The sequence below is a fragment of the Epinephelus moara genome, chromosome 9 (genome assembly GCF_006386435.1).
Source record: "Epinephelus moara isolate mb chromosome 9, YSFRI_EMoa_1.0, whole genome shotgun sequence".
NCBI lineage: Eukaryota > Metazoa > Chordata > Actinopteri > Perciformes > Serranidae > Epinephelus > Epinephelus moara.
Genome location: NC_065514.1, coordinates 30,813,227 through 30,824,493, shown reverse-complemented (window position 1 = coordinate 30,824,493; position 11,267 = coordinate 30,813,227). Strand labels below are relative to the sequence as shown.

Below are 11,267 nucleotides of genomic sequence, written 5' to 3'. Positions count from 1 at the left end.
GAGCAAACAAATCTGTCCATGCACTACTACATTCTCTATTTTATTCAATTTACTTTTTTGGATTTGGCATCCATAGCTAACCAGCCACTGCTATCGAGGTTCAGCAACATTTGGATTCATAGAATGAATTTCCATAGACTTCTTTTCTCAAAGGCTCAAGGAGCCACTGGACAGGGGCTAAAGAGCCACATGTGGCTCCGGAGCCACAGGTTGCCTACCCCTGGTATATAACATACTGACAGGGGACTTTGAGGGGTGCAGCAAATTCTGCCCAATTTTTTCTTCTCTTCTCTGTCGTGGCACAATGAGAGGACATGTCAAAGAGGCTCTCCTGTTCACTCCACATCTCCACTTTCTCCTTTTACCCAAGAGCATCCATAAGACACTTGACACTTAAAATTCATTATAAATCACATCTATAATGTTTTATGGCTGTTGATATAGTGCATTATAGTGAAGTAAGCATTATGTGTGTTCATGAGTTAGATAGGTTTGTACTCTAGCAGTCAGTCACTTCCCTCTATTTGTACCCTAGACATATAGTTTGGTTCTTATCTGCCGAGGTTTTACTGGAAAAATCTACTGCCACCCCAATAAAAAGGTAAAAACAACGTCTTTGTATATTTCTCTCAAAGTGTGCTAATGGTTTCTCCAGATTCTCAACCAACACTCAGCATGTTAAAATATGTGTTGATAGCCTAATAATCTGTAATAGTTTTGTTTAAGGATCATTATTGTCAAATAAAATTACTCTACAATCTATGATGCATTAATTTCTGTGGGGTGCTTTCTGTTTCTGTCAGAGCAAGTAAGTGTTAAAACTTGTGACACAGATGTAAGATTTTAAACTTTATTAGGCTACACAATCTCTGACAAAGTCAGATGACACTTTTCTAGAGACACAGTCTAATCTTTCACTACACTCTAAACTTTGGTTACAACCCAGGTCTGTAGGAGAAAAGAAGCAACATAGAACCGGTTAAAGTCTAAATGAGCATGTCAGAAATATCTGATCAAATTCATGTTTAATTTTCTTATTGGAAATCCAGGGTGGGGTGAAAATATTGTGCTGCACAAGTCCATCAGTAGCCACAAAGCTTTAATAACCATGTATGTAACAGCTCTTTATTGAAACGTACAGAGGCTGTACTTTCACCATTTTGTCATTTTGTCATAAATATATTGTTTTAAGTTATTGGGGAGGGTATTACATTTTTAAGGAGTGTTCAAAGAAAATATTAATAATGCTGGAAAGCCCCCTCCCCACCTCAATACATTTCATACAGTCCCTAATTTAGTCGAGTCTGAACTATTGATGGGCGCATGAAGCCTTATGAAGCTTCAGGGCTTCAAACACAGAAGCACAGTGATATCTGGTGACTTGCAGAATGTATAGGAGTCTTTCAAGACTGAAGTCAAGGAGTGAAACAGGTTTCTCAACTACTGTATCATCCACCTATCCTAAATCAGAACAGAGACCCCACCTCCCTCCTAGAGGAAATAGCATAGAAAACAAAACAGGTGAGCCAGCTTGGTTGTTAACCCTCGTGTCTTAATCAAGAAAAGATGAAGTTCCTTTTGTTGCTTCTCTTCTGTCACATTTCATCTCCGGGTAAGATCCAGTTTCAAATCTTTACATCACTTTCCACTCAGCTCTGTATTTTGTTCCAGTGTAGCTCACTTTTACTCCAACTTGATAAGACTATGTTTTGACTTAACTGTACTGAATCCATCATATTCAAGATGAGTGTGCTTTTTATGATGATGATGATGTGTGTTTATTCACACTGAATGTATAAACCTTGTTTGTCCTGCAGTGAAACACTCCCTGATGTTTTTCGTAACTGCGTCTTCTGGAGTCCCAAACTTCCCAGAGTTTCTTGCTGCTGCAGTGGTTGATGAACTTCTGATAGGTTACTGTGACAGCAACAAAAACACAGTAGAACCAAAACAGGACTGGGTGAAAAATCTTTTACAAAACTTTCCCGAGCATTTGGAGCGGTACACCCAAGAGTGTACTGAGGGCCAGCCAAACTTCTTCAAAGCCACCATGTATGGTTTAAAGCAGCGCTTCAACCAAACCAGAGGTACAGTATCTATTTATGTTATATGTCACTTTTTACAGCTAAAATCTACTGCGTCCTGTTTTTTTGTTTGGCAAAGTCTGTGCATGTGTACATGTGCACATAAAAGGAATCTGGAAGGTATTTAGAGCTGGGACTGTATCTGTGACTGCAGGTGTCTAACAGGTGCCACTGTTTATGTAACGTGTGCACAGAATGCAAGATGACACTGACTTGGCAGTCATGTGCCAGTTCATAAGACAATATCTACAATTGTAACTTTCAGCATTTGTATAAAGATAAAGTGCACTAAGTATCTGCTCTTGAATCATGAGCACACCTCAAGATTGGGAGGATCACATCATGCCATCCACAATATGTTTAAGATCACCTTTTCACTGGTGATATCATCTTTGTGAATTACAGTCTCTGTTTCTGTCTCTCAGGTATCCACATTTTGCAGAGACTGTATGGCTGTGAGTGGGACGATGAGACTGGAGAGGTTAATGGTTTATTGCAGTACAGTTACAATGGAGAAGACTTCATATCATTGGACCTGAAGACATTGACATGGATCGCCCCAAAGCCACAGGCTGTCATCACCAAACTGAGATGGGATACTGAAAAAGTTAGAATAAAATACAATGAAAATTACGTCACACAAATTTGTCCTGAGTGGCTGAAGATGTATGTGGCCTTTGGCAAGAGCTCTCTGCTGAGAACAGGTAGGATCACATGACCTGATGTAGTTTCATGGACACAACAAAGTTTATACAGTCTGCTCAGACTGAACTGCGATTTTATTACACTCCAACCAGTTGACATTACTTTTTTGGGCCATCCTCTGTTTTCTTGGCAGTATGATTTGATTGAGCCCTCACCAACCAGTAGGGACTAATTCTTGTGTCCTCTGACATCACTTTCCATCAAAGCTGAGCCTGTCCCCTTTCCCTGTTTTGCTCCCTCTCCTACCATTCTCTCTATATCTCTCTCTTACTCTCTCTGCAGACCTTCCCTCAGTGTCTCTCCTCCAGAAGTCTCCGTCCTCTCCAGTCAGCTGCCACGCTACAGGTTTCTACCCTGACAGAGCCATGATGTTCTGGAGGAAAGATGGAGAGGAGATTCATGAGGACGTGGACTACGGAGAGATCCTCCCCAACCATGATGGATCCTTCCAGATGAGTGTTGACTTGAACCTTTCATCAGTCCCACCTGAAGACTGGAGGAGGTACGACTGTGTGTTTCATCTCTCTGGTGTGAAGGATGACATCGTCACCAAACTGGACAAAGCAGTGATCAGGACCAACTGGGGTAAGACTGAGATCAGAAGTGACAGATGTGAGAAAGCAGCAGTTCATGACTCATTCATTGTTCACCTCTTTGGTGCCGAATGGGACTGTTTGCTTCTTGTGTCCATGCTAACAAATGGGCATATAGCAGGCTACCTACCTCGGTCACTAACCAAATAATAAGTTACGACTTATTGCACGCTGCCTTTTCATTGATAGCTAATGTGATAGCTTCCTCCATTTTTTACTCTCATGCTCTGTTACATCAAGAGTCAGCACATCAAGATGATTCCAAATTGGCCAACAGGTGCAAATGTATGTGTCAAAGCCACTCACAAAAGTTGAGCTCCAAACAGAAGTCGGGTATCATGTTGGTTTAGCTTCTTTCGTACAGTTTGTTTTGTTTTCAAACCAATGCATGCGTCCTGTTGCAGGACAAACCAGCATCACATGTAATTAGTTCATAACTAGATGAATGTGTACAGCAGCTATTAATAAATAGATGGATGTACTTCTGTACTTCTGATGTTTTAACCTGCTTTGTCTTTATGGTCGGAGACTTATCGTTGTTTTTTGTTCAACAGAGAAGCCTTCTGACATGACCATTACCATCCCTGCTGCAGTGGCTGTTCTTGCTGTCGTCCTCATGGCTGCCACTGGATTCGCTGTTTACAAAAAGAAGAAAGGTGAGAGGCCAGACTTAAAGATACTGTCATGTAATTTTTGGGGCGCTTAGGTTTTTTTTACTTTAAGCCACAAAGGGTGAAACAGTCCTCAACTTCCATTATGATGCAACCAACAGACTGTTGCATGATGATGATGATGATGATGATAGAAAAATGTAATAGCCAAGTAACAGAGTGGATCAGATTTGGTGGGACAAATTATTCTGGTTATTTAAAACTGTGACAACTGAAATTATTTGTCTCTTCTTCTTCTCTCCAGCTGAATGCCCTCCATGTCGTGAGTAGAACTTGTTTTTATTCCTTTTTATCTGGTATTCCAATAACCAATCACCAGAATAAATGTTGGTGTTGTACATTTCTGCAAACCACAGATTTTCAATTTTATGTTGTGCCAATGCTGTGGTTTACATGTGGTTAGGTTTAGGCATAAAAACCACCTTGTTGGGGTGAGGAAAACAACATGTTTTGGCTTAAAATGACCAGTTAGGTCACTACAAACATGGCTGGAATCGTAAAATACTTGTTTTTTTGGTCCACAAAGTCATCTGCCGTCCCCTCCTGCTCCTGACGAGAAACTAATCTGAACTATATCATACATACGGAATGTACAAAAGAGCTGTTTATTAACAGTGATTCAGTGCAGGATGAGTGGAATAACTGTATGTTAAGTAATAAGTGGAATAACAGTATGTTTTTTCCTTACAGCTCCCGACAACAGCTCTGAGCTCTCTGAGAAACTGAATCCAGAGACCTGATTTGCAGACACATCCTGGGCACTGTGAATTACTTCAAATGGGATGCAGAGCAGTAAATGCTGTGACTTCAATTACACTTTAATGTACACGTTTATGACACATTAAAAAAACTTAGTTTATCTGCTTTGTCAGGATTGTGTGGGTGTAGTTTCATCAGATTTAATTCATGTTGCTTTATCCTGATTGGTGTATGTGACATCGCCTTTTCCCCTTTGACCTCCACCTACTTCATTACTTATAGCGACAAGATGAGCGAGGAAATAAGTTTTTAGGGCCTTAAAGTTAAATGAGGTAATTTAGAGAAAAAAGCCCACAAGGCTCGGATACTCAAAAACTTTTACATCAAATGACAATTTTTTTTTGTTATATTGGGACACTTACATTATAAAATTATGAAGACAAAGGATGATACTTTCAAAGCACGGTACATAACTGATCAGGGCTTCAGTGAGCTCCTGGACAGTCTGTGGTGGTACTTGGCAGCGTCAGATGCCCCGATACATAATGTCCCATACGTGCTCAATTAGATTTAGGTCAGGGGAACGAGAGTGCCAGTCAATGGCATCAATGCCTTGTCATTTAGGAACTGCCTACACACTCTGGCCACATGAGGACAGGCACTGTCCTGCACCAGGAGGAACCCAGGGACCTCACCACCACCACCGTCTTCACAGATTCATCAGCCTCATCAGTCTTCAGTCTCAGAGTCATCCGCCACTACCACCACCAGTGTCTGTACTCCATGGGGCAGTTGTCTTGCTCTGCTCAGATGCCACTCCATTGCACATCTCCCTTGGTAGTCCAAGCACCAAAGACTTTTTATCAATTCATATTCATTACATCATCTATTAATCTGTACACCTCCAATCTGTATTAAACAGTAATCTTTATTTCATTCACTTGGTCTCTCCTGATGGAACTGTGCTTGTTACTGTAAGTAAGCACAATAAGACCTTCACCAGTAAAAAGCCAATACTTTATCAATACACGTGTTCAGCATGTAGAAAGCAATATTTCAATCTGCTCTGTCCACAGTCTCTCATTCATCGCTTTTATGGTTTAAAATCATGGTTTGCACAACATAAACATTGTGCCAGCAGTCATACTTATTATATAACATTACTGTCTTTACGCAGTATTGTGATGTCAGGAGCAATATTCATTTTGTTGACCTGTTAATTTTTATTCAGTGACATATTGAGTTTATAAAGGCTAGTGACTGTGTGTGTGTGTGTGTGTGTGTGTGTGTGTGTGTGTGTGTGTGTGTGAGAGAGAGAGAGGGAGACAGAGAGAGAGTGTGTGTTAATAGTTACTGTTAATGCCGCTTGTTATGCTTCTGTGCGTAAAACGCATAGAGATTAAATGACAGTATATCTCTCATCCACTCACGCACACGCACGCACGTGCGTCAGTAAAAGTCATGGAAACAGAACGGTGGCATTCTACCGAGGTCATATAAAAGCTGCACGCATCTCCGAAATCTCCCCTTTGCACTGAGACTTGATACAAGTTGACCTGCGAGCCTTACAAAACCCTCAAGAAAACACTGAGAGATAACTCCAGCTGTACCTACCTGCTGAAAGATGGCGTCCGGACCCCCCGCGATGGAGCACCTGCTGGCCCGAGTCAGGCGGTGGATCACTTCCTTTGCCGGTAAGACATCTTTTAATGTCCTGTCAAATTTAGCCTTTTTATTAATGTTGCTTAAATCATTGAAAGAGAATTTTAGTACAAAATTTGCATTTAATTATTGTAAATTGTTATTATTACTCTCATTATTAGGGACTGAGCCGAGGACTGCTCACCTACTGTTTTTGCTGCGTTTATTAGAGACCTCTGCCGAAGGACACAAATGAGTTAGTGCCTCTTAAAGGTGACATGTCACAAAACCTTTTGACAATTTTTGCACTAAAATGGCTGTGGCGCGCCCGGTAAGAATGGTGTAGAAACATCAAACCAAAACTGGCTTCTCTGTCGACTCGAGACCTACAAATCACTCATTGACACCACTGACCTATCTAACAGGAAATGAGCTAGTGCCTCTGAAAGTTACATGAGCAAATGTGTCAGCTGTGAGCTAGACATTGTAAATGTCTCCCCCTTTTCTGCCTGGCCCACTCAACTGCATGTAATTAGCATAACAATGGCTTCACTCTGACAGACACAAGCCTGCTGTGTGTGTTTGGGATAACATTGACCAAACTGACCAGCTCATGTGTCTCATTCCTATATTTTCCTAAATAAATGCCTGATAGCAAAAACATGTATATACAAGATCTCCAGGTCAAACTATTTTGCCTCATTTAGAATCTGAATCAAACCTGTAGCTACAACTGTGCTGCAGCACTCATGATTAAATACATGTAGTCCTGCTCAGTTTCTCCACTGACATTAACTAGTATATATTTGTGTCTGTCTGATGTTACTTATATCCTTACAGCAGCCAGTAGACATCAAGCACGCTTCCACTAGGTCACATGATTTCAAATGAATATGGATGTGTTGTTTGATTGTCACACATGTCAAAGTTTAATTAGGTCACATGGCTAATGTCTACAACTTTCAAAATATAAGCTCACACCACTTCATAAGAACCCTTTACATTTTTCAAATTGAGTTTGACAATGATTGCATTCATTTGTTGTACACTCAAGCTTTCAACAGGTCAAGAGGTTTTAAATTACTTTAAAAATGACCTTAAAAGTATTTCCATTTATTTTATCAATTTTATGTCTCTGAACCCAAGTGATTGACCTGGAGGGTTGCAGTAAATCACCTCATTTCAAGTACAAGTCAATAACAGTGTTACAAACATCAGGAAAGAATATACATCTTTGAGGAAATGTTACATTCATCAACACAGTAGCCTCATCAAACACCTTTCTTTTGATTTAATTGACAGAAAAATTAAATGCTGTCTTTTTGATGCATACAACATTATGTATACTTAGTGCAATCTGTAACTCCCTCTGCCACAAACAGGAAGTATGTAAACATGTGAGATATGTCATTCCACCACAGAAACAAGGATATGCAACTCACTCATGCATTACTGTGTAACTATGACCAATACAACTGATGCATCAGCCTGCTTCCTGCCATTAAAGCAACAGAATCTTCATTTTAATATTTCATATGTATATTTCAGGCTGAAGTAGTTCATTGACCTAGCTCAGGGCCAAATAACAACTATTAAATTCTCCTTGACATGTATTTTATGGAAATTATTTCAATTTTTTCCCCCTATAAAAACAGTAGAGCTATGAAACAAACCATTAAACAATTAAAATCCTTAAAACATAGTTAATATTTAATATGTATATTTCACGCTACAGTAGTTCTAAAAGACTGACTTGTTCAAAGTGGCAAAAATATTAATATATTTTTACAACAGTTTTTGGAAAGGTGATATTTTCTGTCTATAGGGATTTATACATTATTTTACTGAAAAAATTAAACACCACCTACAGTATATACCACCGTTTTCCATCTGTCACATACTGCTACAACCTTTAATGCTGATAACTCTGTTGCTACATTTATGATCATGACTGTTAATTACATACCGTATTGTTATCCAGTTAAAATTTATATTATGTACATATATATTCATGTACTTGCATCACAATGTGTTACACACAAAACAAGAGTACTGTCACAACAGGCCTTTGTCTTTTACAATACACGGGGTACACTTCAATTCTTAACAGCACGACAAACACCATGTTGCTGTTCACATTTTATAATTTCTTTATCATGACAGTGTATTACATTTCAATGTGGATGTTGCATTCTATTGACATAGCTTGTTTTATCAACATTTTGCCTCTCACAAATACTTCAAAATCTCTACGTGAGCTGGAAGCCGAAAAAGCGTGAAGCCGATCTACGTGAGCTGGAAGCCGAAAAAGCGTGAAGCCGAGGTCCCGACAACGCTGCTAGCAGCTTTAATTACTATTGTTGTTGTTAGCCTGATATTATTATATCATTGTGTGTGTAACGGTCAATGTAATATTAGTCGGCCTTAGTCAGTAATATTAGTCCGGTGTGGAAGGTGTTAATAATTGTGTAGTGATTTGAAAACACTGTTAATATTGTTTGAGGAGATTGAATTGTCCATATTTTGTCGGAGGTAAAGATGGCGACCGGGCCAATTTTTNTTAGTCCGGTGTGGAAGGTGTTAATAATTGTGTAGTGATTTGAAAACACTGTTAATATTGTTTGAGGAGATTGAATTGTCCATATTTTGTCGGAGGTAAAGATGGCGACCGGGCCAGTTTTTGAATGATGCCAAAAATGAGTTCATCTTGTGCGCCATGGAGACGATGGAACGTTTAGGAGCAAACGTTTGCACGTCAGCACGTGCAGGTGTAAACAAACCAGGGCCCGCTCCTCTGTGTGGATACTTGAGGTTGCTGCTTGAAATGTATCCGGAGATGTTGTCGGGTCCTCTTAAATAAAAAAAATTGATCACATTAGTGAACTAATTTTCACAAATTCCTCAAAATGCGTGCGTCATTGCGCACACAGGTCTGTGCGCTCAAACATTTTGGCGATGTATGATGCAACACGAAAAAACTGTGGCCTGTTCTGACTCCTGTTATACTAGTTTTATTGTGGTTTATAGAAACAACATGTGTTTCAGAGGCAAAGCTAGGAACACTTTATTTGGACAGTTTGTCTACAGATAGTTTATAGAGTATTTGTAACATTTCTTATTAGTTAAAGTTCAACGATTCATCTGTTTTGCTTATCTAAAGAATAAATGTGACAATTTACTACATACTGTCAGAGTAATTTAGTTGAACTTGAACTATTCAATCAACCCATGCTGCACAGGTTGAGTGAAAACAAAGTTATTCTGACAGTATGTGGGTATGTTCATGAATTGTCACATATACTCTACAGATAATCTGTTAAACATCGACAGACAAAGTGAAACAGCTGAATTGTTGAATCTCATCTAATAAGCTGTTGAACCACCTCCACATCTCTAAGAGTACAGGGTCACATGTAAACTATGAAGGAGTGTCTATACTGATTATATTCCAGTGCTTGTGAATGTTTCAGTCTGTTTTATGAAGTGGAGAATGTAACGTTTTTAAAATATTTTTTTCTTTCTTCAGTTGGCTCCCTGTGGCCTCTGAGCACCGTGCGCCCTGTTGCTGAGAGCCCCCCCGATGACCCAGTCCCTGTCGGGGCGGATGTCGTGGACAGGCTTCAGGAGGCTGAGCCTCAGGGTGGTAATGTAGAGTGTGAGCAGCACCTCCCACCTTTCCCTGCATACTACCCTGCTCCCTATCCTGTTCCCTACCCTGTTCCCTATCCTGTTCCCTACCCTGCTTATTATGCTTATCCCTATGCTCCTTACCCCTACCTCTATGCTCCTCTTGCTTTCCCTGGTGCTGCTCCCCATCCTTTTGCTGCTCCCCATGCTTTTCCTCCTGCTTTCCCTCACGCTGACCCTCCTGCTGCTCCTCATCCTTTGGCTGCTTCTGCTGATGCTGCTCCTGCTGTCCCTCCTGCTGAGCCTCATCTTAATCGATATGGTGAACCCATTGATGATGTTGTTGAGGCTATTCTTGCTAGGAACAGGTACGTGGAACCTGAAGAGGACGGGGAGCCTGAGATCGACGTCGTTGGACTTGACGAGGAGGTCGAGGTTCCTGGCATCAGCTCCTCCAGGAAGAGGACCAGAGACGACAGCGACGGGGAGGAGTCTGATGCGAAGAGGCGGAGGTGAGCTGAAGAGAGCGACTGGATGAGCTGAATATCAGCTGCTGCTCTGCACCACAGACGAAAAAAAAGTGAGTATGAATTTCTGAGTGAGAAAAAAGTGACTCAGAATAAGATTTAATATAAAGACATGTAATTAATGTGCAGGAGCCTGTTTATCTATATATAACTTATTAAATAATTCAAAGATAATTTGTCGTACTGACCATTATTTATTTCCTCTCTTACTCAGCTGCTGCTGTTCACTGTGGACAAAGAAGGTCAGTGTGAGCTCACTTTTTTTGTTTCTTTAAAAAAAATTATTTTACTAAGATATTTTTGTTTTACTTGCCATTTTTGACTTTACTCTTATCTTTCTCCACCACCTGAGCTGCTGCTGTTCACTGTGGACTAAAAGGTGAGTTTGAGCTTCTGACTTATAGAAACATAAATAAAGTGATGTATGTTATTGTGTAAACTGGCCACATATGAAGCTGTTTATCTTTATATTATCACTTATTTTATCTGTTTTACTGTCAGTCTGCAGGATTATGCGCAGCTCCAACGTTCACACAGGAAGCAGCAAAGAAGGAAGACCCAGACTCAGTGTTCCTGCAGCACATTCAGTGTTACCTCAACATGACTGCTGGAGAGAAGTGGTCGTCTGTGTTTCAGTCCACTAAGTAAGTATCTTAACATTACACAAATACCAATACAACCACAGATGCTGATGATATTTCTTATAGCTAATTTGTTGAC

The 11,267-nt window shown here is 40.1% G+C and overlaps 1 protein-coding gene across 1 annotated transcript; it reads left to right on the top strand.

Annotated features, from left to right (window-relative positions):
* The first annotated feature begins 1,530 nt into the window (after positions 1-1,530).
* LOC126395464 (major histocompatibility complex class I-related gene protein-like) lies at positions 1,531-4,851 on the top strand. Its single transcript, XM_050052949.1, has 7 exons — positions 1,531-1,612; positions 1,818-2,087; positions 2,510-2,788; positions 3,072-3,374; positions 3,937-4,038; positions 4,298-4,315; positions 4,744-4,851. The coding sequence occupies exons 1-7, from the start codon at positions 1,567-1,569 to the stop codon at positions 4,791-4,793; spliced, it is 1,068 nt and encodes a 355-aa protein (XP_049908906.1). The 5' UTR covers positions 1,531-1,566; the 3' UTR covers positions 4,794-4,851.
* The last annotated feature ends 6,416 nt before the right edge of the window (positions 4,852-11,267 follow it).

Excerpts from the sequence above, each read along its gene's own strand:
- LOC126395464 (XM_050052949.1), top strand. The coding sequence starts at position 1,567 with ATGAAGTTCCTTTTGTTGCTTCTCTTCTGTCACATTTCATCTCCGG. Across the intron at positions 2,088-2,509 it reads GCGCTTCAACCAAACCAGAG|GTATCCACATTTTGCAGAGA; the intron begins GTACAGTATCTA and ends TCTGTCTCTCAG. Across the intron at positions 2,789-3,071 it reads GAGCTCTCTGCTGAGAACAG|ACCTTCCCTCAGTGTCTCTC; the intron begins GTAGGATCACAT and ends CTCTCTCTGCAG.